Raw genomic sequence first — 25951 nt, 5'->3', positions numbered from 1 at the left:
CGTCTTTTAGTTTCATGGCTGCAGTCACCATCTGCAGTGATTTTGAAGCCCCCAAAAATAAAGTCAGCCACTGTTTTCGCTGTTTCCCATCTATTTGCCCTGAAGTGATGGGACCAGATGCCATGATCTTAGTTTTCTAAATGTTGAGCTTTAAGTCAACCTTTGCACTCTCCTCTTTCATCAAGAGGCTCTTTAGTTCCCCTTCACTTTCTGCCATAAAGGTGGTGTTATCTGCATATCTGAGGTTATTGATATTTCTCCCAGCAATCTTGATTCCAGCTCATGCTTCTTCCAGCCCAGTGTTTCTCATGATGTACTCTGCACATAAGTTAAATAAGCAGGGTGACAATATACAGCCTTGACATACTCCTTTCCCAGTTTGGAACCAGTCTGTTGTTCCATGTCCAGTTCTAACTGTTGCTTCCTGACCTGCATACACATTTCTCAGGAGGCAGGTAAGGTGGTCTGGCATTCCCATCTCTTTCAGAATTTTCCACAGTTTATTGTGATCTAGACAGTCAAAGGCTTTGGCATAGTCAATAAAGCAGAAATAGATGTTTTTCTGGAACTCGCTTGCTTTTTCTATGATCCAGCGGATGTTGACAGTTATGTTAAGATTTAAGTATACTATTTTATTTTCTCTTTGTTCCTTCTTTTTTTTCATTGATCTTTTCTATCTTGTGAGTTATTTGAACATTTTTTGTAGTATTCCATTTAAATTTATTTGCAGCATTGATAAGTTTATCTCTTTGTACAATTTTTAAGTGGTTATCCTGCATTTGCATATATAATGTATATAACAGTTTACCAGTATCAGCATTATGTCACTTCAAATGGAATGTAGAAACTGATCATTGGTTAGTTGAAATCTTGTTCCCTTTTTGTGCTAAAGTGCCTGTCAGATGAACAACATTGCTCATGTCAGATTTCTCCAAAGTGACCACTGCAATACCTAATTGTCTTTGATAAAATTATGCACCTTGAAGAGATGTGTGCATGATTTAGCAATATAAGAGGTATCATGAAGAAAAGGTTTTTGGCCTTATTAGGGAGTGCAAACTTAGACTAAAAAATTCTCATGAGGATTATTGCATTGATAATGTGCTTTTGTAACTATGTCTCCAGTTCTGTCAAAGACCAGATTGCAGGTGAGGACTATTTGAAAAAAAAAAAAAGAAAAAACAGCTCTAAGAAGACACAACTATAGAAAGTAAGTCTTAAAATACCTTGAAAGGTGACTGTTGTGGGTTGAATTGTCTACCAGAAAGCCATGTTGAAGTCTAAACTCCAGGTACCTGTGAATGTGAGTTTATTTGGAAATAGGGCGAAGTTAAAATGAGGTCATACTGAATTAGGGTGGGCCCTGAATCCAGTGACGTGTCATTCGATGGAGAGGGAGGTCTGGAGATGCACGAAGAGGGAAGTAGGCCATGTAATAACAGCGGCAGAGACTGGAGAGCTGGAACTATAAGGTAAGGAAAACCAAAGATTGCAACAACCACCAGAAACTAGAAAGGACTCAAGTAATACAGTGACCCAAGGCAGAGTTTATTCCAAGGATCCAGGGCTGATGAGATGAGACTTTCCGAACTTAGAAGCTATCAGCACCAGCCTCACTGGCAAGCTGTCTGGTCTGTCTCCCTCACTGTAGGCTTTCCTTTTATAAAGGAGTGATTGTCAAGAAAATGGACAACTGGGCAGATAAATAGCAATGCTGAGTTAAATGCTTAGCAGCCAAATTTTACCAAAGAGCAGTGATCAGAATTCAGAAGTCCTAGGAACCAAGTATAAACCTAATGTTGAAGGGCTCAACAAATTATTTGGAGCTCACATTTCAGCAGCAGTCCTCTTGTAAAGGACAACCTAGAGACTATGGAGATTCAAGGAGTTTGAGATTCGTTCCTGATTTACAAGTCAAGCATGGTTTGTGACAGAGAAGGGTCTAAACTAGATTCAGGAAGCGCCACTCTTGCATTAACTGACCAATCACAGACCACTGTGACCACAACTGAGATCAAAGTGAAGTTTCTTTAGCAAGGTGAGGACCTGAGGGGCATCCTTGTAAGAGAGTTGGAGCAAACTTACAGGTCTGGACTGGTGCTGGGTGATTCAAAGAAGGGTTAACAAAATGGAGGCTGGTAGTGATGTGGGTGCTGTCAGGAGCTTGGGGCTACTCAGTAATTGTATACCTTGATAGTTTTATCTAGGAGGCGATTCATGTAAAGCAGAGATAGAGTTGTTGACAAAAAGAAAAGTCATGTCAGAAACAGGAGGTGCATAATTACTTTATGCAGAATGTAGTTGCAGAATGTCTCATCTCTTGTTTGAGACGTGCCTGCTGAGTGGTTCTGCCCTGCTGGGTCCACTGTCTTCACCGAGCTGCCTCGTCTGATCATGGATATATTGTTGTTGATATATTGTGACCATTGTTTATGTTTAGGTGAGGCTGTCGCAGCCTTTCTACTACTTGCCAAGACTTCTTCCTTTTCTAGGAGTCCGACCTGGAGACCGCATTTATCACTTCTGCCTACATGCAGTTGGTTAGGACACAGTCGTGGCTACAGCTAAGAGGATGGGAAGTAGATTTTAGCTGTGCCCAAAGGAAATGTGAAATAAGTTTAGTAATTATGTGACACTCTTTTTTCATTGTTTTTGTTCTTTTTTCTCTTTATCCCCATTTCTACTCCCATAAGACATACAACGTAGTATTTAATATGTGTCCTTCTGAAGTACCTTCTATATATTTAATTAATTAATATGAATCTTTGAAAGATACATAGGATTGCTTTGAGTACATTCATAAAGTGTAAGTAAATGTTCATTGTATATCATTGTGATAATTTTTCCTGTATTTTTGAGATCCATTTATGCTGCTACATACAGATCAAATCCATACCTCCTGATTGCTTCAAAATATTATGTTTTATTCATATTCATTTGACATTTTACTTACCATTTCACCACATACAAGAAGTCAAAAGCCTTACTAATTTGTCGTATTTATTCTTCCAGTTATTTTTGCCGAGTGGAGCACCCCTTAGTGGCTTACGATAATGATTTTATTTTAATCACATGTCTGCAGTTGGCCTGGGACTGGCAGAGACAGCTCATCCGTGCTCCATGCACTGTTAGCTGGTGCTGGCAGGTTCTCAGCTGACTGGGCTGGAGTCCACTGAATGCTCTGTGGCCTCTGGTGGATGATGTTGGCCGTTGGTGGGGGCCTCAGCTGGGGCTGTTTGCCAGAGCACCTACATACAGCGTGTCCATGTAGCTCCCCGGCTTCCTCAGTGTGGCGGCTTGGTTAATCTAGTCCTGCAAGAGGTTTCAGTTTAGCAGATCTGTCTTTGATGTTGAGAGTTACAACCTGTCTTTCTATCCTTCTAAATAAACCCTTCTTTTTGTGATAAGACTGCCTCATTAGACTTTCTTGACTTACGTTTGAAACTGTTGTTGACAATCCTACTGCTGTCTGAATAACTTGATGTTACTCTCTATTTCTCCCCATGCTCTTTGATTTCTTACACCACTCAGTTTAGTTATAATAATAATGCCATCAGCTCCCATTTATTGAATGCCTATCACACACCAGACACTCTACCCTGTACTTGGCATTTAAGCCTCACAACAACCCACTGAAGATGGTAATTTCCCTATTTTTTGGAGGAAGAAATGAAAATTTACATGGATTAGGTCATTTGCTCAGGTTATATATAATTGATAAGTATGGAACCCAAACCCTACTCAGATGTTTCTAATTTTTAGTCTGTTTTCAGTCTGCCATACTGGACCTGACGGGCATGATTTTTATCTCCTAAAAAGCCAACACAGTTATGTAGCATCAAGTTGTGAGTTGTCCATCAAACCACTTCCTCCTGTTGCTAGGCGCATGACTAGATTCCTTCATTGCAGTTAGGCTTAGCCACATGGTTGGGTTCTACCTACAGCATGTGAACAGAAGAGATAGACCCTATTTCATGGCCAGGCCCAATAAAATGTTCCATTTCCTGTCCTTTATGCTCTGCTTCTGCCATCTATTAATAGTTTATGGTGCCTAAAATGACCTTGGAAACCACACATTGATGATGTCAAAAACTGACAGCCCGGGTCCCTGACAGGGGTCCCTGACAGAGCTCCCTGCCACCAACCTCAAACCTCTATAAACTTTATATGAGAAGGAGATAAATTTCTGCTTATTTAAGCCATTATGTTTTTAGGGGTCTATTTATTACAGCAGTTAGCCTTCCTTAATTTTTATGGACTGTTTCAATTATGCTTTTGTGGGTAACAACCCACCTCAAAATTTTAGTGGCTTAAAACCATAGTCTTCACTCATGATTCTGTGAATTAGAAACTTAGTCTCTTGCCTATGCTTGTTCATACAGCCACAGCCAGCAGGTGGGTGAGCTGGGGGCTGACTGGTCTAGCATGGCCTGACTCATGTGTCCTGAGATAAGAGCTAGAGCTGGCTGCTGGCTGGACCACGTGTCTCCAGCAGGTTTGCCTGGGGTAATTCACATGGTGGTAGAAGCGTTCTCAGCAGCGAGAGGGGGCAAGCCCCAATCTGCAAGTACCTTTAAGGCGTCTACTTGCATGTGTTTGCCAATTTAGCAGTATCCAATGCAAGCCACATAGGTGGAGGGAAATGTGATTTCTTGGGGAGTGCTCAGTGCAAGCACTCTGCAGACACGCTACAGTACTCATGTGCAAAGTAGGCAAATTGTTCACATGTGTACAACAGCTCAGCCACACATTTGATAAGAGATTCCAGCTTTAAGCTGTATTCATAACCTCTGAATCAAGTTGTAATAGCAGGGTTGGTTTTAATAAAAATTATGATGATTTTGTTTTAAAATTACATTTCAGGTCTATATGAAAAAATGAAATATTTGCCAACACGTGATACGTTCAGGTTAGTAGCACTGGTACTATAACGATGATGCTGTAGTTTATGGCCTAAATTTACCTGATGTTTTATGAATTCAGTTTATCAAGAGCCTATGGATTTGTAACCAAATCCATACTGTGAAGCAATCTTTAATTGCTAGATTTTTAATTTAGATCTTTTAACTCTTTAATCTTTAGATTCACCCTTATTTAGGGTCACTTGTAAATAAAAAAGCTAGAAGTTCAGTACTTCCTCACTTTCTTTTACCTTTTGCTTTATTAGGCGGCACTGAGCCACCTGCAGTGGCAGAATGCTTTCCTGTCTGCTCAGGGTAAAGTACTCTGCATGCTTTGCCTCCGTGATGGTATCAGTACAGTGGTTAAGGCCCTGAGTTCTGGAGCCAGAATGTCCAGGGTCATATCCTATCATTTCAGCTGGTTGTGTGACCCTGGGCAATTTAACTACACAGTGCCTCAGTTTTTGCATCTATAAAATGGGGATAATTATCACAAAGTAACTCATAGGATTTTTATGAGATTAAATGAGATAAAGTATATAAAAAAAAACAAACAAAAAAACGCTTAGTTCAGTGCCTAGCCGGTTAGAAGAAGTCATAATCATTTTTTTTTTAATTTTAGGTTTCTTGAGGTGTAATTGACAATTTAATATTTTTAATTACTCTTCAGACCTATGAGAATGAAATATTTACCAATACATCAGAAACTCAGGTTTGTAGGAGACTGCCTATTAGGAGATGCAAGCTGAAGCCTCGACATAAACGTTTCAAGATGTATATAAGTTACTTTCAAATGCTATAGCAAATGGAAAAATTATGTTGAAAATATATTAAGGTTAAACAAATATGATAAAATGTTAATACTTGTCAATATATGTAGGATATGAGTGTTCATTTATTATTTCAGGTTTTCTGTAGGTTTGAGACCTTTCCTGGTAAAATATGGAGGATGGACATTCTCTCCCCAGTTCTCTCAGCATCCCATTTTTCTTTTCATTCCTCCTTGCTTTCTCTCATCTTCCCCAGATTCTCTCCCCAGTCTGTCCCATGAGGGCCTCTTGTCTCTGCTCATCTACAGGTCTCTCCTTGTTTGTCCTTACGACTAGCAGCAGCGTTGCCAGTATAAGTGGTTAAACATACAGCTCTGGAGCCAGACTGTCTGTGTTGGAATATCTGCCGTCTCTCTTACTGTGTGACCTTGGGCAAATGACTTTTAAACTCTCTGTGGCTCCTCCAAATGGTTGTGAGGAGTGAAGAAACAATGAGTATCTATAAATAATTAGAAGAGGGCCTAGTATCTTGAGAGCTTTCTGTAGGAATTTGCCATAATGGTACTATCCTCCTGGTGTCCTTCACTTCTTTTCTGTTCAGCAATGATGGGCCCTGCAGCCTTCCTCCTGAGGACAGGTATTTGAGGGAAGATTGCAAATGCTTCTTACTTAATACCTTTTTTTTTTTTAACACAAAGGAATTGAAATGAGCAAAACTCTTCCTGAAAAAGGTTTCCACATTTAGAAGAAATATATTCTACTCTGTTTTTGCTTTCCTATTACCCTCTGAAGAGATGATTGTTTAAGAGTAAAATCTTGCATTAACCCTGGATGTCGACCATGGCATCAACACCTTACCCTAACCTCACAAGCCCACCTCGTCTGCACTGTCTTCTCAACTTACTCTGGAAATGGCACCGCCCTTCTTCCCGTGTGAGGCCAGTCTGTCACCTATGCTGGAGATTCCAGCCTCCTTGCCTTCTCAGGAGCCATGCATTCTCTTTTATTCCTTATTTCTCTAGTACTCACCTTTCCCTCCCATTCCATCTTTTCCATGAGCATTTAGCTCCTTCTCCTCTTAAGTTGGGCTTCCCTGGTGGCTCAGATGGTAAAGAATCTGCCTGCAATATGGGAAACACGGGTTTGATCCCTGGAGAAGGAAGATCCCCTGGAGAAGGAAATAGCAACACACTCCAGTATTCTTGCCTGGAGAGTTCTATGGACAGGGGAGCCTGGCAGGCTACAGTCCGTGGGGTCGCAAGCCCCTAACACTTTCATCTCAAGTCAGACGAGGGAACCCTCCCTAGACCCCATATCCCCTTTGAGCCACCGTCCTGTCTTTCTGCTTCACATATTTCTGGAAAGATATTTTCCTCTTCCAGTTATTTCTCAGTCCACTCCAGTGGCTTCCCTGTTGCCAGTTTAACAAAATGGCTGTTACTAAGGTGACCCATAACCTCTGAGTCACTAAATCCATGGGCATTTACTTTGACTTACAAAAACATTCAGCAGCAGTGTAATCTCCTTATTGAGACCTCTTTATTCATCATTGGCTATCTGTTGTTCTGTCAATAATAAAGTACTGTATCTTTGACCCAGGAGTCTCAGGTCTCATGCTAGCTTCCATGAAACAGTGTCTGACTTCTAACTTGTGAGTAGGCCAAAATCCAGTCCCAGACCTGACACTGACCATTGTATTCCTAGCAGTTCCATAGTGCTTTGCATGAAGTAAGTGTTCAATATTTGTGAGATGGATGGATGGACAGACAGATGGACTTTCTCAGTTCTGCCAAGATACTGCAGGGATCAGACCTGAAGAGCCAACCGTGTTCTGGATTCATTCTGGGATCATGTGGGGAGACGGCTGAGAGAACATGAACGTTAATTTGATCTGAAGTTTCTCTGGGCTTATGTGTCTCATTGGAGAGTATTTTGAACTTCCAGCTTCTCTTCTGAAATGTAAACCATCTGACAGAGGTAATCCTATTGGTTCCATTTTATTCTGAATTACTTGAATCCGTGTAATGTTCTAATATTTAGCTGAGTTTAGCAGTAGTGCGTGGGGAGGGTTGATGTGGGAGGTCTGCAGCCTGGGGTGGGCAGAGGCCTGGGTTCTCTTTCAAAGGGGGAATTCTGGATATTCCTGGGTTTCTTGGAGAGGATATGACGGTGGGGGAACCAGGAAGTGAGAATGAGAAGTGGGTAACAGCAAAGGCACATTTGGTCGGCCTCAAGATCTACCCAGAGCCTGCCAGCAGTCACTGGGGACATTCCATAGAAGTTCATCTCTGAAGCTGCTGGTGCCAGAATGCTTCAGACTGTGATTGTCCCTGTTGGGATGGATTGTTCCCCTTTTACGAAGTAACATAAGCATAGTTTTTGCACATAGAATAAAATTATTTTCAGGACAGATAAAAGAGTGAAAAGAATGAATGAGAAAATTAAATTTATACCTATTAAGATTTCTTGAATTAGACACTGAATAATGTGTAGAAAGGCCAACAGCCTTTACGTTGACAGAGGGGTTCTTGGAATAGACAAAGGTGACAAGAATTATCTAGGGTTTGACTATCAACAGGAGGGATATCACCCCTAAGGGGGTAAAAGTTGGTTCTTGTGGGGGAAAAAGAGTTTAGTAATTCAATGGCCTGCAGGGTCAGGGTACCTAAACAGAAATACAGTATATTTGTGGTATTAAGAGTTTTATGGTGGAAGGGGGGATTAGGTAAAAATGTCTTAAAATTCTCTTTACAGGGGTAATAATGAAAAAAAGTTGAGAAAACTGGACTAGATGATTCAGATGGAAGTATAAGGTTGACCACCAATAGGCCCTTCTCGGGACTATGTGTTGACTCAGCAGAAGGAAAAAGATCTCACGTTGTCTGGTGAGTACCCACTGGGAGATCTAAAAGCAGCGGTGGGCAGCTGGGCCATTCCCTGGAGCTGCTCAGTAGGTGATAAGCTGCTGGCTCCGTACAAATGCAGTGCCCAAGATGCCAGGCTGATGGGTCCTGGCACATATGGCCAGCTCCTGGACAAGACACAGCAGTAGGAGGGTATGAATCAGGATGGGAGTCAGGATTCCAGTGGCTAACCCACCCACCTTCCACGCTCCTTCTGTTCTGACCTCCCTCCATCACTACTCTTCTCTCCTGCTAGCTCTCAAGACTGCCATTATTCATTTCTGCTGGAGGCCAGGGGATCAGTAGCAATGTCAACCAAGTGGATGGAAAGAATGCTAGAAACACAGAATCACATGCTGACATCAAAGACAGAAATGACCTTCAGCCATATGAGTTTAGTGTAGAACGCCAGATAATTCACTCTAATGTCTGTGAAATCAAATTAAAATGCAAATAAACTTGGAGCTTTCTTAATCCCTGCTTCTGAATAGGACCTGGACAGGCAGTTCCTTAACAAAACAAAAATGGAGACAGTGTCAGGTATGTCAAGATGCTTAGTTCTTATGTGCATGCTAAGTCACTTCAGTCATGTCCAGCTCTTTGTGATCCTATGGACCAGAGCCCACCAGGCTCCTCTGTCCATGGGGTTCTCCAGACAAGAAGAGTGGGTTGCTGTGCCCTCCTCCAGGGGATCTTCCCAACCCAGGGATCGAACTGGCATCTCAGGTCTGCCTGCATTGGCAGGAGGGTTCTTTCTCGCTCATACCACCTGGGAAGCTTAGTTCTTATCCCATAGGTATTCGGCCTCTGGCTTCTGGTTTCTGAGCTGCTTACAAGTCTAGACTCTGCTGTCAGTTCAAAAATGGCAATGTTGTTTCAGAGGGGCTCTCAAGGTGGGGAAGGATGGCTTAGCACTGCTCCTTCTTTTGCCCTATCTCAGATGCTCATTAGGCTCATGCTACCCCACTCCAGTACTCTTGCCTGGAAAATCCCATGGACGGAGGAGCCTGGTGGGCTGCAGTCCATAGGGTAGCTAGGAATTGGACACGACTGAGCGACTTCACTTTTCACTTTCATGCATTGGAGAAGGAAATGGCAACCCACTCCACTGTTCTTGCCTGGAGAATCCCAGGGACGGGGGAGCCTGGTGGGCTGCCGTCTCTGGGGTCGCACATAGTCGGACACGACTGAAGCGACTTAGCAGCAGCAGCAGCAGAGGGGAAAGGTCTGATTAGATAACAAATGTTGGTACTTCTAGAGCCCTACTACATGTCAGACACTGTTTTAAGTGCTTTATAAAAATACTTATTAATTTACTCCTCGTAACCAAACAGCCCTGCAAAGGGAGCAGTACTACTATAGATGGAAAGCTCAAGTACAGAAAAGCTAAGTCATTGTCCAAGGTCACACAAGTCCTGGTAGCCCTGGAATTTGAACCCAGACCCTCAGTAGCCACAGAACTGGCTGTAACTCTGCTGTTTCTCTCCCTAACTTAACAGTGTCTTTGAAGTCATGGATGAATGCACTGACAATGAAATTGCTCTTAACACCATGTACTTTGGATTTTTATGTAAGTCAGAACATTGGATCAGTATCAGCACCCCCTACACAGTTGAATCCTTCAGGCCACTTATGTAATGGACTAATCACTGGATACATGCTGCCCTCTTGTGATGGAAATAATCCCAGTACGACCTTCTCCAGCTCTCTGGAATACACCTACCTCCTTTGGTCCAGTCCCATGGTTGTAGCTGGCAGAGGATGTGTGGGCTTTGAAGAGTCAGACGTGGGTCACCTGACATTCTCCAGGGTGTTCCTCGCCTTGAGACTGTCAGTCAGTGAGACTTGAAAACAGGAGTCTGAGTCTTGGAGCTTTTCGCATCATTGGTATATGAAGATAAGACCAGGCTTCCCAGAGCAACACTAAAGACACCCCACCTAAGTCCTTGGGGCGCAGAGTTCATTTTGTTTAACTTGCCCTAGTGAATTGGGATCAGGTTTAATAGGCTTGACAAAAAAAAAAAAAAAAGTCAACTGGAGAATGAACTGGAGGTCACAAACTGTCTAAACAGAGGGAAAATAAAGCCAGCCAGAAGGCCTGTGTTCTAGTCTTGCTCTACAGATAATGTGTGTGACCTTGGGCAAGTCACTTTTGCTCTCTGAGGCCAGTGTCCTCACTGGCATGGTAAGAAGGCTGAACTAAGTGAGCTCAAATCTTAGCTATTACCAAGTCCAACCTTCTACAGGAAAGGAAAATCCCTTTCCTGAAGGGAAATCTGCCCCCAGCCCCCCATTTTTATACACATTCTCATTACTACTTTGATATACATATCCAAACTCACTAGTTCTCATTTTCTTCACTCAGGAAGTAATCCCTGCTTCCTAGGGTTCTTGGGAAGAATTAGTTACCACTTGACCCAGTGCTAATGGAATCAGTCAGACTGGGTTTGTTTAGACAAAGCAGAGACACATGCACATATACACGTTTAAAATCAAGGAAAACTGATTTTGAAGATACACTTACTCAGTTATAAGTGACAGTCTTAGTGCCACTTGAGAACAGATGCCAATATAAGGGCCACTCGTGAGTCCCTGCAGCTGCAGGTATTACCAGGGCCTGTCTGTGGCGGTAACATCCCTGTGCCTGTGGGCAGGGCCTGGGTGCCATCTAGGGTACAGGTCCAAGGCAGGGAGTCTCATTCCTATTCAAAGGAGACAGCACATTGTTCTCTAACTTCCACCCCCTTCCAAACCATTTATTAGACTCCTAAACCTGATGGATTCATGTAGATTGAAAAAAATAATAAAAATTCACAGCAAGAATCTTTGACTTGCTAATCCCACTCCAAAGAAATAATCCTAAAGAAACTTTTTTATTTCCATAGAAATGTCTATAATAATCATCCCTACAGCCAGTCTGGATACCTGAATGTCTAACACTTGGGACATAATTAAATTAATATACCAATAGAATACAAATGATAATTATAAAGATTAATAACTGTGGGAAAATTAAATAAATTATAAATGTTCACTGTGATTCAGTTCCGTTCAGTCGCTCAGTCGTGTCCAACTCTTTGCGACCCCATGAATCGCCGCATGCCAGGCCTCCCTGTCCATTACCAACTCCTGGAGTTCACTCAAACTCACGTCTATCGAGTTGGTGATGCCATCCAGCCATCTCATCCTCTGTCGTCCCCTTTTCCTCCTGCCCCCAATCCCTCCCAGCATCAGAGTCTTTTCCAATGAGTCAGCTCTTCGCATGAGGTGGCCAAAGTACTGGAGTTTCAGCTTTAGCATCATTCCTTCCAAAGAACACCCAGGGCTGATCTCCTTTAGAATGGACTGGTTGCATCTCCTTGCAGTCCAAGGGACTCTGAAGACTCTTATCCAACACCACAGTTCAAAAGCATCAATTCTTTGGCACTCAGCTTGCTTCACAGTCCAACTCTCACATCCATACATGACCACAGGAAAAACCATAGCCTTGACTAGATGGACCTTTGTTGGCAAAGTAATGTCTCTGCTTTTCAATATGCTATCTAGGTTGGTCATAACTTTTCTTCCAAGGAGTAAGCATCTTTTAATTTCATGGCTGCAGTCACCATTTGCAGTGATTTTGGAGCCCCCAAAATTAAAGTCTGACACTGTTTCCACTGTTTCCCCATCTATTTGGCATGAAGTGATGGGACCAGATGCCATGATCTTCATTTTCTGAATGATGAGCTTTAAGCCAACTTTTTCACTCTCCGCTTTCACTTTCATCAAGACACTTTTTAGTTCCTCTTCACTTTCTGCCATAAGGGTGGTGTCATCTGCATATCTGAGGTTATTGATATTTCTCCCTTCAGTCTTGATTCCAGCTTGTGCTTCTTCCAGCCCAGTGTTTCTCATGGTGTACTCTGCATATAAGTTAAATAAGCAGGATGACAATATACAGCCTTGACTGTGATTATAACTATATAAAAAGATGTCAAAATAGTCAACCCTAAAAAAGGAAATTCTGACATGGATGAACTTTGAGGACATCATGCTAAGTGAAATAAAGAGTCACAGAAAGACTGTATGGCTTCACTTACGTGAGGGAACTAGAGTAGTCAAAATCAGAGAGAAAAAAAGTAGGTGGTTGCCAGGAGTGGAGGCAGGGGGAATTATTGTTTAATGAGCATAGAGTTTCAGTTTTACAAGAGTAATTCTGGAGATGGGCATTGGTGATTACACAACATATGAATGTGTCTATACCACTGAAATGTATAAAAATGATTAAGATGATAAATTGTATATTACATGTATTTTACCATAATAAAAGTCTCCATGTAGGCAAAATATGGAAAAATGACATGCAAAAAGTAAGTTGCTATTAGCGTTATTATAAGCATTATTTTTCACAGCTTATTGTGATCCACGCAGTCAAAGGCTTTGGCATAGTCAATAAAGCAAAAATAGATGTTTTTCTGGAACTCTCTTTTTCAGTGATCCAGCAGTTGTTGGCAATTTGATCTCTGGTTCCTCTGCCTTTTCTAAAACCAGCTTGAACATCTGGAAGTTCACGGTTCACATATTGCTGAAGCCTGGCTTGGAGAATTTTGAGCATTACTTTACTAGCGTGTGAGATGAGTGCAATTGTGTGGTAGTTTGAGCATTCTTTGGCATTGCCTTACTTTGGGATTGGAATGAAAACTGACCTTTTCCAGTCCTGTGGCCACTGCTGAGTTTTCCAAATGTGCTGGCATACTGAGTGCAGCACTTTCACAGCATCAACTTCCAGGATGTGAAATAGCTCAACTGGAATTCTATCACCTCCACTAGCTTTGTTCATAGTGATGCTTTCTAAGGCACACTTGACTTCACATTCCAGGATGTCTGGCTCTAGGTGAGTGATCACACCATCATGATCTTGGCCGTGATGATCTTTTTTGTACAGTTCTTCTGTTTATTCTTGTCACCTCTTCTTAATATCTTCTGCTTCTGTTAGGTCCATACTATTTCTGTTCTTTATCGATACCATCTTTGCATGAAATGTTCCCTTGGTATCTCTAATTTTCTTGAAGAGATCTCTAGTCTTTCCCATTCTGTTGTTTTCCTCTATTCCTTAACATTGATCGCTGAGGAAAGCTTGCTTATCTCTCCTTGCTATTCTTTGGAACTCTGCATTCAAATGGGAATATCTTTCCTTTTCTCCTTTGCTTTTCACTTCTTTTCACAGATATTTGTAAGGCCTCCTCAGACAGCCATTTTGCTTTTTGGCATTTCTTTTCCATGGGGATGGTCTTGATCCCTGTCTCCTGTACAATGTCATGAACTTCCGTGCATAGTTCATCAGGTACTCTATCAGATCTAGTCCCTTAAATCTATTTCTCACTTCCACTGTATAATCATAAGGGATTTGATTTAGGTCATACCTGAATGATCTAGTGGTTTACCCTACTTTCTTCAATTTAAGTCTGAATTTGGCAATAAGGAGTTCATGATCTGAGCCACAGTCTGCTTCCGGTCTTGTTTTTGTTGACTGTATAGAGCTTCTCCATCTTTGGCTCAGGAAGCAACAGTTAGAACTGGACATGGAACAACAGACTGGTTCCAAATAGGAAAAGGAGTACGTCAAGGCTGTATATTGTCACCCTGCTTATTTAACTTCTATGCAGAGTACATCATGAGAAACTCTGGGCTGGAAGAAGCACAAGCTAGAATCAAGATTGCTGGTAGAAATATCAATAACCTCAGATATGCAGATGACACCACCCTTATGGCAGAAAGTGAAGAGGAACTAAAAAGCCTCTTGATGAAAGTGAAAGCGGAGAGTGAAAAAGTTGGCTTAAAGCTCATCATTCAGAAAACGAAGATCATGGCACCTGGTCCCATCACTTCATGCCAAATAGATGGGCAAACAGTGGAAACAGTGGCTGACTTTATTTTTTGGGGCTCCAAAATCACTGCAGATGGTGACTGCAGCCATGAAATTAAAAGACGCTTACTCCTTGGAAGGAAAGTTATGACCAACCTAGATAGCATATTAAAAGTCAGAGATATTACTTTGCCAACAAAGGTCTGTCTAGTCAAGGCTATGGTTTTTCCAGTGGTCATGTATGGATGTGAGAGTTGGACTGTGAAGAAAGCTGAGCGCCAAAGAACTGATGCTTTTGAACTGTGGTGTTGGAAAAGACTCTTGAGAGTCCCTTGGACTGCAAGGAGATCCAACCAGTCCATCCTAAAGGAGATCAGTCCTGGGTGTTCATTCAGTTCAGTTCAGCCGCTCAGTCGTGTCTGACTCTTTGCGACCCCATGGATCACAGCATGCCAGGCCTCTCTGTCCATCACCAACTCCCGGAGTTCACTCAGACTCACATCCATCGAGCCAGTGATGCTATCCAGCCATCTCATCCTCTGTCATCCCTTTCTCCTCCTGCCCCCAATCCCTCCCAGCATCAGAGTCTTTTCCAATGAGTCAACTCTTGGCATGAGGTGGCCAAAGTACTGGAGTTTCAGCTTTAGCATCATTCCTTCCAAAGAAATCCCAGGGCATGTTCATTGGAAGGACTGATACTAAAGCTGAAACTCCAATACTTAGGCCACCTCATGCAAAGAGTTGACCCATTGGAAAAGACCCTGATACTGGGATGGATTGGGGGCAGGAGGAAAAGAGGACAACAGAAGATGAGACAGCTGGATGGCATCACTGAGTCGATGCACATGAGTCTGGGTGAACTTCATGAGTTGGTGATGGACAGGGAGGCCTGGCATGCTGCGATTCATGGGGTCACAAAGAGTTGGATAAGACTGAGAGACTGAACTGAAGCATTGTTTCAAAATTTTTAATATTGTGATACTGCTTTTGTAATACAAATGTGACAGAGAGGAAACTGTCAAGGAAAAAAAAAGTTATTTTGATATTTGTTATTTGCCCCAAAGAGCACTTAAGTAGGCGTGGGGAAAATCAGAAGCTTGTTTAGCATCCTTGAACTTATTTTATAATTTACTGTGGTTTAAAATCTTTTTTTTATTATTCATTCATTCATTTCATTACAAATCACTGGGGGCCTACAATCTTTTTAGTGCTTAGTGCTCTGAAAGAGTTTTAAGCTGGTCTGGGTGCAGTTAATTCGGCTTTAAGTCTGTGAGAATCCTGCTGGGATGGCCCCTGGGCGCAGTAGCTCTGCTGCCAGCCCATCTGTGCAGCAACATGAGCTTTGGCCTCCTTACCAGCTAATTCCGCTTTTCATTAAAATTCCTCTCTATGGACCTGAGATAATGGTCATGCTTTTGCCTTTCAGGTCCAGAGCAAGGATTTTTATTCCTGTAAGTGAGCAATTAGTTACTGGAAATAGACATGTGTCACCCCTGGAAGTGGACCAAAACACCAACGAGCCAAATGTGCCTTCCCAGTTGGGGAGCTGAAAGGGACACCTGGCAAAGGCTGGCGGGCCTGGCTTTGTGGGGTGGTGCCAGCTTCGCTCTGTTCATACTGTGCAGTGAAGACATGGATGCGCTTCCCCCTGTTCAGTGAGTGACACGTAAATGGTGAGAATGATGACAACTCACGGCTGTGCTTTTCACTGAAGGAGTCAGGATACTGCAGGAAGCTCAATGTTGAATGCTTCTAGACTTGAATTTGAGAACTTCTAGTGCTATATTTGACCTTGTTGGGATGTTTCCTAAGCCTACGAGTGTCAAGGGGATACTGGGGGATGCCACTGTGAGCAGAAATGAGAAACATTGGTTTTATAATTGTTGTTGTTTAGTCGCTAAGTCATGTCTGACACTTTGGGACCCCATGGACTATAGCCCTCTAGGATCCTCTGTCCGTGGGATTTCCCAGGCAAGAATACTGGAGTGGGTTACCATTTCTTCTCTAGGGGATCTTCCTGATCTAGGGATCGAATCCAAGTTATCATACTGTGTATTGACCACTGGGGGCTTCCCTGATAGCTCAGTTGGTAAAGAATCCACCTGCAGTGCAGGAGACCCTGGCTTGATTCCTGGCTCAGGAAGATCCACTGGAGAAGGGATAGGCTACCCACTCCAATATTCTTGGGCTTCCCTTGTGGCTCAGCTGGTAAAGAATCTGTCTGCAATGCAGGAGACCTGGGTTTGATCCCTGGGTTGGGAAGATGCCCTGGAGAAGGGAAGGGCTACCCACTCCAGTATTCTGGCCTGGAGAATTGGGTCGCAAAGAGTCAGACACAACTGAGCGACTTTCTCTTTCATTGAGCATTGACCCTGTACCAGCATTATACTGATCTCCAGGTGGCAGCTTATTTAATCCTCACAACAACTTTGTAAGTCAGTACTCTGGGATTTCCGTTTTCAAGGTAGAAATTGAAATTCTGACAGTCTTAAGATGTGGCCCAAGGCCCCACAGTGATTTTACATGGCTTATAAGTTCCAAGTCAACATGGACATGTAGGTCTGAAACACGGAAGCTGTGGTTTCTTTCCTGAAATCAACTAACATGTCCTGTAGAAACAGTCGTATCCTAAGTTTGTGGAATTCCTCCCCCACCTCCAATTTCCTATTATCTTTTTCTTGATTTCTCCATTTTTCTGCAGAGAAGTTTACCTATGGGCAGTGGAGAACCTTCCCAACAAATTAGGAGTCTAATTTCACTTTTGTAAGAAAATCCATCATTCGCCATCTGGAAGACCAAAGTATTTCCAGGTTAGAATTTAACCCAATACCACACAAATTCAGTTTCCCTTAGAGGCAACAGTTTTAATTTTCATAGTCTCTAAAAGTAGTAATATTTGGTAGTTTCTGGGTTCTAGAATCTCAAAAGTTTAGTTTTAGCAGTTTATAATAAAATATGATTCTGTCAGCTGGGAAGTGTGGTTCTCTGACTTGGCAAGTCTTGAAGTCTGTTCTGAGCACCCTTGGCCTTCAGCTCAGCAAGCGCTCATTCCTTTATGTGATCTGGGCGTATCTGCTGCTCAGATATTCTGGAAGAGAGGTCCTCCCTTGGGTGGGGGTGGCGGTAGTGACTGTTAGGCAGATACCCAAATCTGGGGTGGCCAGGACCTTAGGGGAATAGCTCCCATGTGACTGTACAGGATTTTTCCCCTAACTTTCAGGACTAACTTGTTGAATTATACCCTTCTTAACTGGGGTTACTGGTATAAAGCCAGGCTGGACTTCTGACAACTCCAAGGTACTGTTGAACGGCCCCCCACTTACCCCTGTCAGCTCAGTGTCTCTTGCCACAGTGGGTACAAGCCCACCCTGGTCCTCTACTTGGCAGTGAACAGCCGAGAAGGGTAGGGGACAGCCCATCAGGAAACAGTGGTGAGGGCCATGAAATCTGGCTATGCCAGCGTACCCTGGCCCCAGCCACCAGGGACTCAATTATTCCCTCTGAGAAGCCACTTGTGTGGACTGGGAGGTCAGATGGAGAGGCCTCAGATGCTTTCTCTGCTTTCTTCCTTCTCTTGGTAGGTGGAGGGACTTGTGAAGGATCACACTGAGGATGCGTCTGACTGTTTCTCATCTGGTTCTCACAGCACGTCACCCCAGGGCCCCACCCAATGCAGTAAATGTCTCTGAAGGGGTCACAGCGTGCTTGCCAGGCCGACTTCCTTTTTAAAACCCCTGACTCAGACAACTGGAAGGACTGATGTTGAAGCTGAAACTCCAATACTTTGGCCACCTGGTGCGAAGAGCTAACTCATTTGAAAAGACTCTGATGCTGGGAAAGATGGAGGGCAAGAGGAGAAGGGGATGACAGAAGATGAGATGGTTGGATGGCATCACTGACTCAATGGACATGAGTTTGGGTAAACTCCAGGAGTTGGTGATGGACAGGGAGGCCTGGCATGCTGCAGTTCATGGGGTTGCAAAGAGTCGGACACGACTGAGCAACTGAACTGAACTCAATTAGAAATAATGAGTGTTTCAGTATTTTACTAACAAATGAATTGGCAAACGAACGAGTTATCTGGTAAAACCTCCTCCTTCCCCCCATTTAGCATCCACCGCATGCCCACCATGGTGGCGGGGGTCTAACATGCTCTCCCAGCTGAGTTCTCAGCGACTCGGAGCCTTGCCTCCAACACAGCCACCCTCGCAACTGCTCAGGGGCAGGAGACTTCCCTTTCTCCACAGGGCGAGAGAGAAGCTCCAGTTTGGATGCCATGGCCACAAGGGCACGCCAGGCCTTTATTCCTTTTGGAGGACGGTACTGATTCTTCTTCCTGGGGCAGAGCCCATCCCACAAAAGCCCTGAGTGGGGCCTCAGTATTATGCAGACATCGCCCTGTCCCTCAGACTGGTGAAGAGGGCATCCTGCCATCTTTGTCAGCAGACAGACTCCAGGACTAAGACAAAAGCCCATGGTGGGTCCTTCCTTTGGCACCAGCTCCCTACAGAGCGAGCCTGGGAGGAGTCAAACCCCCACACTGCACCCCCTCAGTGTCTGCAGTGAGGTGGGAATAGTATCAACACTTGGGGAGGCACTGAGGAGGAAGACAATATTTCAGGCAAAATACTTTCCTTTGTTGAGCACCTCTGCCCCCCAAGAAACATGGTACCAACTGTGCACCACGTCATCATCTCTTCAGTGAACATGGCGGTGACTGACTCGCTCCCCCTGGCCTTGGGGCAGGCATTTGTGCGAGCTCTGAGTCTCATTCCTCTAGGTGCAGATTTTACATAATCATGGCTATGCATTAACATTTCTTTATAGAATGTTTACAGTCACTAAAATGGCTCATGCTTTTCCTGCAGAATTGTAACAGCCACTCAGGGCTTCTGCCAGTCAGAGGGATCTCTGCCAGATCCCACTTGATCTGCATCAGGAAGGCTGGATTCCTAGAAGTCCCACCTCAGCAGACCCTGGATGCCGCCATCCAAGACAGGCGACTGCACTGAGTTGCCCCCAGGTCCAAGACCCACCCAGGAGAAAATATCCCCTCAGAAACAGACAATCCTCTTCTCATCTTCAAAGACCTTGGCCTCCTCTGGCTTTATCAAGTTTCCATTTAAGCTGTTGGAGAAAAAGAACACAAGTAAGTGAGGGACTACTGTATACACCTTCCCAACATGTGTTCCTAACACACACTCATGCTTCACACAGCCCTGAAATTCAAACACTTTTTTCTTTTTTAAAACTGCTGGTGCACTGAGACGACCCAGAGGGATGGAATGGGGAGGGGGGTTCGCGATGGGGAACACATGTATACCTGTGGCGGATTCATTTTGATATTTGGCAAAACTAATACAGTTATGTAAAGTCTAAAAATAAAATAAAAAAAAGAATAATGTTGAAGTAAATACAATAAAGGAAAAGAGTGATTTAGCTACAAAAAAAAAAAAAAAAAACTGAAGTATAGTTGATTTACAGTATTGTGTTAATTTTAGGTGTAGAGCATGGTGATTCAGTATTTCTGTACATTATTTTTCAATGCAGGTTATTACAAGATAATGGGTATAATTTTCCTGTGCTACACAGTATATTCTTATTATTTTATAATATAGTAATTTGTATATATGTTAATCTCATACCCCTGATTTGTTCCTCACCCTTTTGGTAACCACAAGTTCATTTTCTATGTCTGTGAGTCTCTTTCTGTTTTGCATATATACAAGCATGTGTATTATTTTTTTAGATTCCACATCTACCTGATATAATAGTCTTTTTGTGACTTATTTCTTTTAGCATAATATTCTCTAGGTCCATCCACTTTGTAAATAGCAGTATTTCATTCTTTTTATGGCAGAGTAACATTCCATTGTGCATATGTGTGTGTGCATATATTATGTGTACATATATATGTACATATACATGTGTGTTTATCACATATTAACCCAGTCATCTGTTGATGGGCACTTGGGTTGCTTCCATGTCCTGGCTATTGTAAATAGTGCTGCTGTGAACACTGGGGTACATATATCTTTTCAAATGAGTGTTTTATCTTTTTCTGGACATATACCCAGGAGTGCAATTGCTGGATCATAGGGTAGTTCTACTGTTAGTTTAAGAATCCTCCATATTGTTTTCCCTAGTGGCTGCACCAATTTACATTCCCACCAACAATGCATGAGGGTTCCCATTTCTCTATATCCTCTCCAGCATTTAGTATTTGTAGACTTTGATGGTGGCCATTCTGACAGGTGTGAAGTGATACCTCATTGGGTTTAGATTTGCATTTTCTAATAATGTTGAGCACCTTTTCATGTGCCTGTTGGGAATCTGTAAATTGTCTTTGGAAAAACGTCTATTCAGGTCTTCTACCCATTTTTTAATTGGGCTGTTCTTTTGATGTATGAGCTGTTATGTATATTTTGGACATTAATCCCTTGCCAATTTCATCATTTGCAAATACTTTATCCCATTCTGCAGGTTGTCTTTTCATTTTTTCAGGGGTTTCCTTTGCTATGTAAAAGCTTTTAAGTTTAATCAGGTCCCATTTGTTTATTTTTGCTTTTATCCATTTTGCCTTAGAGCTCCATTTTTAATTCCTAATGTCATATTTTATATCTCCCTGCTTATCCCTTTATTGTTTAGTATAGTTATAGTCATTTTTTGCAATTTTTTCATCTTTAATCCATGTACTGGTTTAAGCGATCTTCAATCCTCAATATATATTTGCTTTTTCTATTGGTATTTTCCCTTTGCTATAGCTTCTTTTCCATTTAGAGAAGATTCTTCAACATTTCTCTTAGGGTAGGTTTTGTAATGGTGAATTCTTTGCTTTCTGCTTCTCTGAGAAATTCTTATATTCTAAATGATACTCTTCCTGGGATTAAGTATCGTAGGTTGATACTTTTCCCTTTCAGGACTTTGAACATATCACGCTATTAACACTTCTTCTGGCATGCAAGGTTTCTGCCAAGAAACCAGCTGATAGCCTGCTGGGGATTTCCTTGTAAAGGACTGTTTTTCTCTTGCTGCCTTTAGAATTCTTTAACTTCTGCCATTTTAATTATGATATGTCTTGGTGTGATTCTGTTTGAGTTCATCTTATTTGGGACCTTCTGTTATTTCTGTTCCTGGATATTCCCTTCTTTAGGTTTGGGAAGTTTTCAGCCATAATTTCTTCAAATACATGTTTTATTCCCTTTTCTCCTTCTGGAATCCTTACACAGCAGATATGGGCACATTTTATATTATTCCATGGATCTCTTATGTTGCTTTCATTTTTTTTCTGTCTGCTATGTTGATTGATTTCCATTATTTTATCTTTCAGATCATTTGGATTTGTGTCATTTAGTCTGCTATTGCTTTTACAGTGAGTTTTATCTCAGAAATTGAATTTTTGATTAGATCTTTTTATAGTTCTTGTTAAAATGATCTGTGCTTAGATCAGTTTTCTTTCTTCATTCAGTTAGCATTTTTATTACCAGCTTTTTGGTAATAAAAATTACCAAAAAGACCAATTATCTCTAGTTCATTACTTTTCCCAGGGGGTTTCTCTTGCTCTTTCAATTGGGAGTAGTCCCTCTGCTTTTTCCTTAACTGTTTCACCTAAATTCACTGAAAAAGAGAAAAGTAATCTCTTGTGGTCATGGAGAGCTGTTTTTATGTGAGTGTCCCTATGTAGACCGTGTGTGCCCAGTGTCTTTGGTGTGAGGACTGGATTTGACTGTGGATGCCAGCCATGTCTTCTTCAGAGTGTGCTGGCCACCATCACCTTGATGGAGTGTGGCTAAAACTGAAAGAGCTAGAACCTGCACAGGAAGTGATGTGGGACCTCCTCTCTGCTCAGTGACCATCACACAGGGCAGGTGCTGCTCCGGAGTTGCTAGAGCAAATGCCCTGAGCTTTGGGCTAGAGAGTTGGCTCTGTTCCCTGTAAGTGTATGTTTTCCCTTCTCCCTGCACTGGGGCTTGTGCATTTAGAGAGGTCTGATGCCCCACCTGTGTAGGCATCTCACATGCAGCCCAAGGTCATGTTTCTTCCCACTGTGGTCATGCCAGATCTAGAGCAGGGCTGTGGCATGGAGAGCCTGGAGCATCTGCTTGGCTAGCAGTGGGGGTCATGGCATCATGGCCGAAGCGGCTGTGTTGCCATCAGACATCGGGGCTGCTTTAGCAACCACCCAGCAGGCGCCTGCGGGCCACGTCTGTGTCCCTAGATCAGGTCTTCTGCCAGGACTTGGATTCTCTAGATCTAGTGCCAATCTGTGGTGTGGAGTGAGTGGGCCTGGGGTGTTAGCTCAGCGCGGCTTTGGGAGCACAGTGAGGTGGCAGCCACTCGGGCAGACCTCTTTCTGCCCTGTCTGGTGGCAAGCAAGCACCCACACACTCCTCCCAAGTGGAGTCTAGGCGCTCCAGCCTTTCTCTCTGTCATAATGGCTCTCCAAGCAGCCAAGGGGGCTTGTCTCCTCTGCTCGGGAGCCCAGGACTGGGACACCCAGTCTCTGGTTCAACCCGCTCACTTCCCAGGCTTCCTTTTCCTCTTAGTCCCTTTCCTGGGGTGCCATGGTCACCTGATTCTTTTTTTCTCCCATCCTACCTGATTACATGGGAATCTTTCTTGTAGCCTTGGTTGTATAGGAGTTCTCCTGCCAGTTTCCAGTTTTCCATGAGACTTGGTCTACACTTGGATGTGTTTGTGGAGGGAGGTGAGCTCCACATCCTCTTACTCGGCCATCTTGATGACTTGTTTGATATTAATCCTTTCCAGATGGCCAACAAACACACGAAAAGATGCTCAACATCACTCATTGTTAGAGAAATGCAAATCAAAATTTCAATGAGGTATTACCTCACACAAGTCAGAATGGCCATCATCAAAAGAAATCTACAAATAATAAATGCTGGAGAGGATGTGGAGAAAAGGGAACCCTCTTGCACTGCTGGGGGGAATGTAAACTGCTAACAACTACTATGGAGAACAGTATGGAGGTTCCTTAAAAAACTAAAAGCTATCATAGGACCCAGTAATCCTACACCTAGGCATCTACTCTGAGAAAACAATTCAAAAAGGTACCTGTGCTCCAGTATTCACTGCAGCACTACTGAAAATAGCCTCAAGATCCATGAACAGACCCTCAAGGTCCATGAACAGACAAATGGATAAAGAAGACGTGGCATATAATGAAATATTACTCAAACACAAAAAGGAACAAAACTGGGTCATTTGTAACAATGTGGACGAACCTAGAGTCTGTATACAGAGTTAAGTAAGTCAGAAAAATATATTAATGTATATATATGGAATCGAGAAAAACAGTACTGGTGAACCTATCTGCAGGGCAGGAATAGAGACGCAGGCATAGAGACCTGACTTGTGGACACAGTGAGGGAAGGAGAGGGCGGGACAAACAGCGAGTAGCACTGACATATGCACGCCCATGTAAAACAGACCGCTGTGGGGAGCTGCTCCTCTCAGCGCTGTGTGACGACCTCGAGGGGTGCCCAAGAGGAAGGAGACGTATGTATACACACAGCTGATTCATGCTGTTGTACAGCAGAAACTAACAACGTTGTAAAGCACTTATAATCCAATTTAAAAAAAATCCCTTCATGGAGCTACCGTCACTCCATGGAATGGGTCTGAGGTCACCAACAGCCTCTATAAAACTGAATTTAAATGACATTTTTCAGACCTTATCTTTCTTGATCTTCACAGGCATTTCTTCCTCCTCCTTGAAACACTACCATCCGTTTCTTGGCTTGATATTTACATCTGATCACTCCATCTTCTTTTTTATATTCTCTTCCACATAACCTCTAAATAATGGATTTCCTCCAGGCTTGGGGCCTGGCCCTCTTCCCCAGAAGAACCTCATCTATCCCTGGCCTCATCTGTATGTCAGTGACCTGGGTGAGACCTCTGTACTCCGGAGCCTCTTACCTGGTTGACATTTTCACCTGGGTGCCTCACAGTGGGCACCTCTCCCCAGGGGTCCCTAGCTCCATGAATGGCACCACTCTTCCTCCAGTTGTGCAAGTTAGTAACCTGGAGGTTAACCTTCCCCACCTTCATATTCTGTCACGAAGTTTTGTTTTGTTTCCTAAATATCCCTAGCATGGCTCCCTGGAATCTCTCCACATGTTCCCCACCCCCGTCCTGATCTGAGTACCTATCACCTCTTCTCTGCCCCACTGTGCTGTCCTGCTAACTGTCCCTTGACGTGGCCTCTGGCCTTTACCATCTTTCCTACGGAGCCAGGGTGGTTTTGTTTTGGTTTTTTTTTTAAACAGTGTGGCTCTGAGCACATCCCTCTTTGCTTGAAACCTTTCAATGACTTTCTACTGCTTTTAGGATAAACACCAAAAATATGCAACAGGACCTATAGATATTTCAGGGTCTCGTCTCCACCCTATCACCTCCACCTCCTGTGGCCCTTCTTCCACACTGTTCTTCAAAGGTACCACATTCCTTTGTGCCTCAGGACTTTTGTACATGACGTTCTCCTTCCTAGAACACTTTCTTCCCACCTCAACTGATGATCTCCTATTCGTCCTTCATGGCTTAGTTTAAATGCCACTTCCTTCAGGCGACCTTCCCTGAACTCTCCTTTGTATTAGGTTCCTGTCTCAGCTTTCCCCTCTCCAGCACTCATCATGATTGTCATTAAATAATTACTTGAATAATTTTTTCCTTTACTGTGTCTTCCTCACTAGATGTAAACCCATGAGAGCAGGTCCCTCTTGCTCACCACTGGATTCTCAGAATCGTCACAGCACCTGGCACTCACTTGTTACTCAACAAATTAAGATGCCGTGCTTTCCCTGGGGACTCTGCAGTGACCATGACACAGGCCCTGCCCTCAAGGAGCTCACAGTCTGGAGGAGACAGCCTCACAGAAAGCTCTTACAACAGAGTGTGGTTAAGTGCTGTAATTTATGACACCGGGTCATCGAATACTGCTAATTTTTGTCTTTGAAGGCATAACTCATGGAGAGACTTCATATCTCAAGTTCTTTTTGAACAGGGAGGAGGCAGACATAAATGTCATTACAGATAAGAGAGTCCGAGGAGATGGCCCAAGGTAATCTCTGCCAGTGGTGACCCTGGGCAGAGCCTGACCCCAGCCCTGGCAGCCCATGAAGTGAGACTTCTGGGATGAGCCAGGGACTGGAGGGAAGCCACTCCTGGGCCAGCGCCCGAGACTTCCTCCTTGTCTTCTTTTCTAATCCTTCCTGACACCAATGCCTTGTTCAGGTTCTACACAGCATGCCTTAAAGACTGATACTTACTCCTATACAAATAGTTCTTTGTGTAGGAACACTGGTCTTTGGTAGGCCATTTCAAGCTAGTCAGAATTAAAGCAGCTGCATGTCCTTAAACCATCCTAACCAGTCACTGAGCAGAGTGGAAGCCAGCTGTGGTCCAGACTGTCCTTCAGCCTGGTCTCCTGTCCTCTCCCCACCTCTATCTGCTGTCTTCAAACAACAGAGTCAGCAGCAAATGCAGTGCTTCGAGGAAAGGATTCCTGGC

The 25951-nt window shown here is 43.2% G+C and overlaps 1 protein-coding gene and 1 long non-coding RNA gene across 9 annotated transcripts in view; one reads left to right on the top strand and one right to left on the bottom strand.

The window, feature by feature from the left end:
- The first annotated feature begins 641 nt into the window (after positions 1-641).
- LOC102414107 lies at positions 642-18235 on the top strand. 4 transcript variants are annotated; one of them, XR_003110970.2, is made up of 7 exons: positions 642-4909; positions 7379-7648; positions 8426-8556; positions 10074-10144; positions 15846-16092; positions 17121-17229; positions 18001-18235. It is a non-coding gene; the product is annotated as an uncharacterized LOC102414107 (long non-coding RNA). The 4 variants fall into 4 exon arrangements; XR_003110969.2 differs by having other exon boundaries at positions 7376-7648; XR_003110967.3 differs by having other exon boundaries at positions 643-7648.
- Positions 18236-18448: 213 nt separating this feature from the next.
- The window catches only part of NOD1 (nucleotide binding oligomerization domain containing 1), a 93680-nt gene continuing 86177 nt past the window's right edge, over positions 18449-25951 (bottom strand). For all 5 annotated transcript variants that reach the window (XM_044946696.1, XM_025291241.2, XM_025291243.2 and 2 more), the window contains one exon: positions 18449-19546. In XM_044946696.1, coding sequence (XP_044802631.1) covers positions 19474-19546 — 73 coding nt within the window. In that variant the 3' untranslated portion in view covers positions 18449-19473. The remainder of the gene's footprint in view (positions 19547-25951) is intronic.

Source organism: Bubalus bubalis, chromosome 8 (assembly GCF_019923935.1).
Source record: "Bubalus bubalis isolate 160015118507 breed Murrah chromosome 8, NDDB_SH_1, whole genome shotgun sequence".
Lineage (NCBI taxonomy): Eukaryota > Metazoa > Chordata > Mammalia > Artiodactyla > Bovidae > Bubalus > Bubalus bubalis.
Note: the sequence above shows the minus strand (reverse complement) of the source record. Positions and strands in the feature narration are given on the sequence as shown.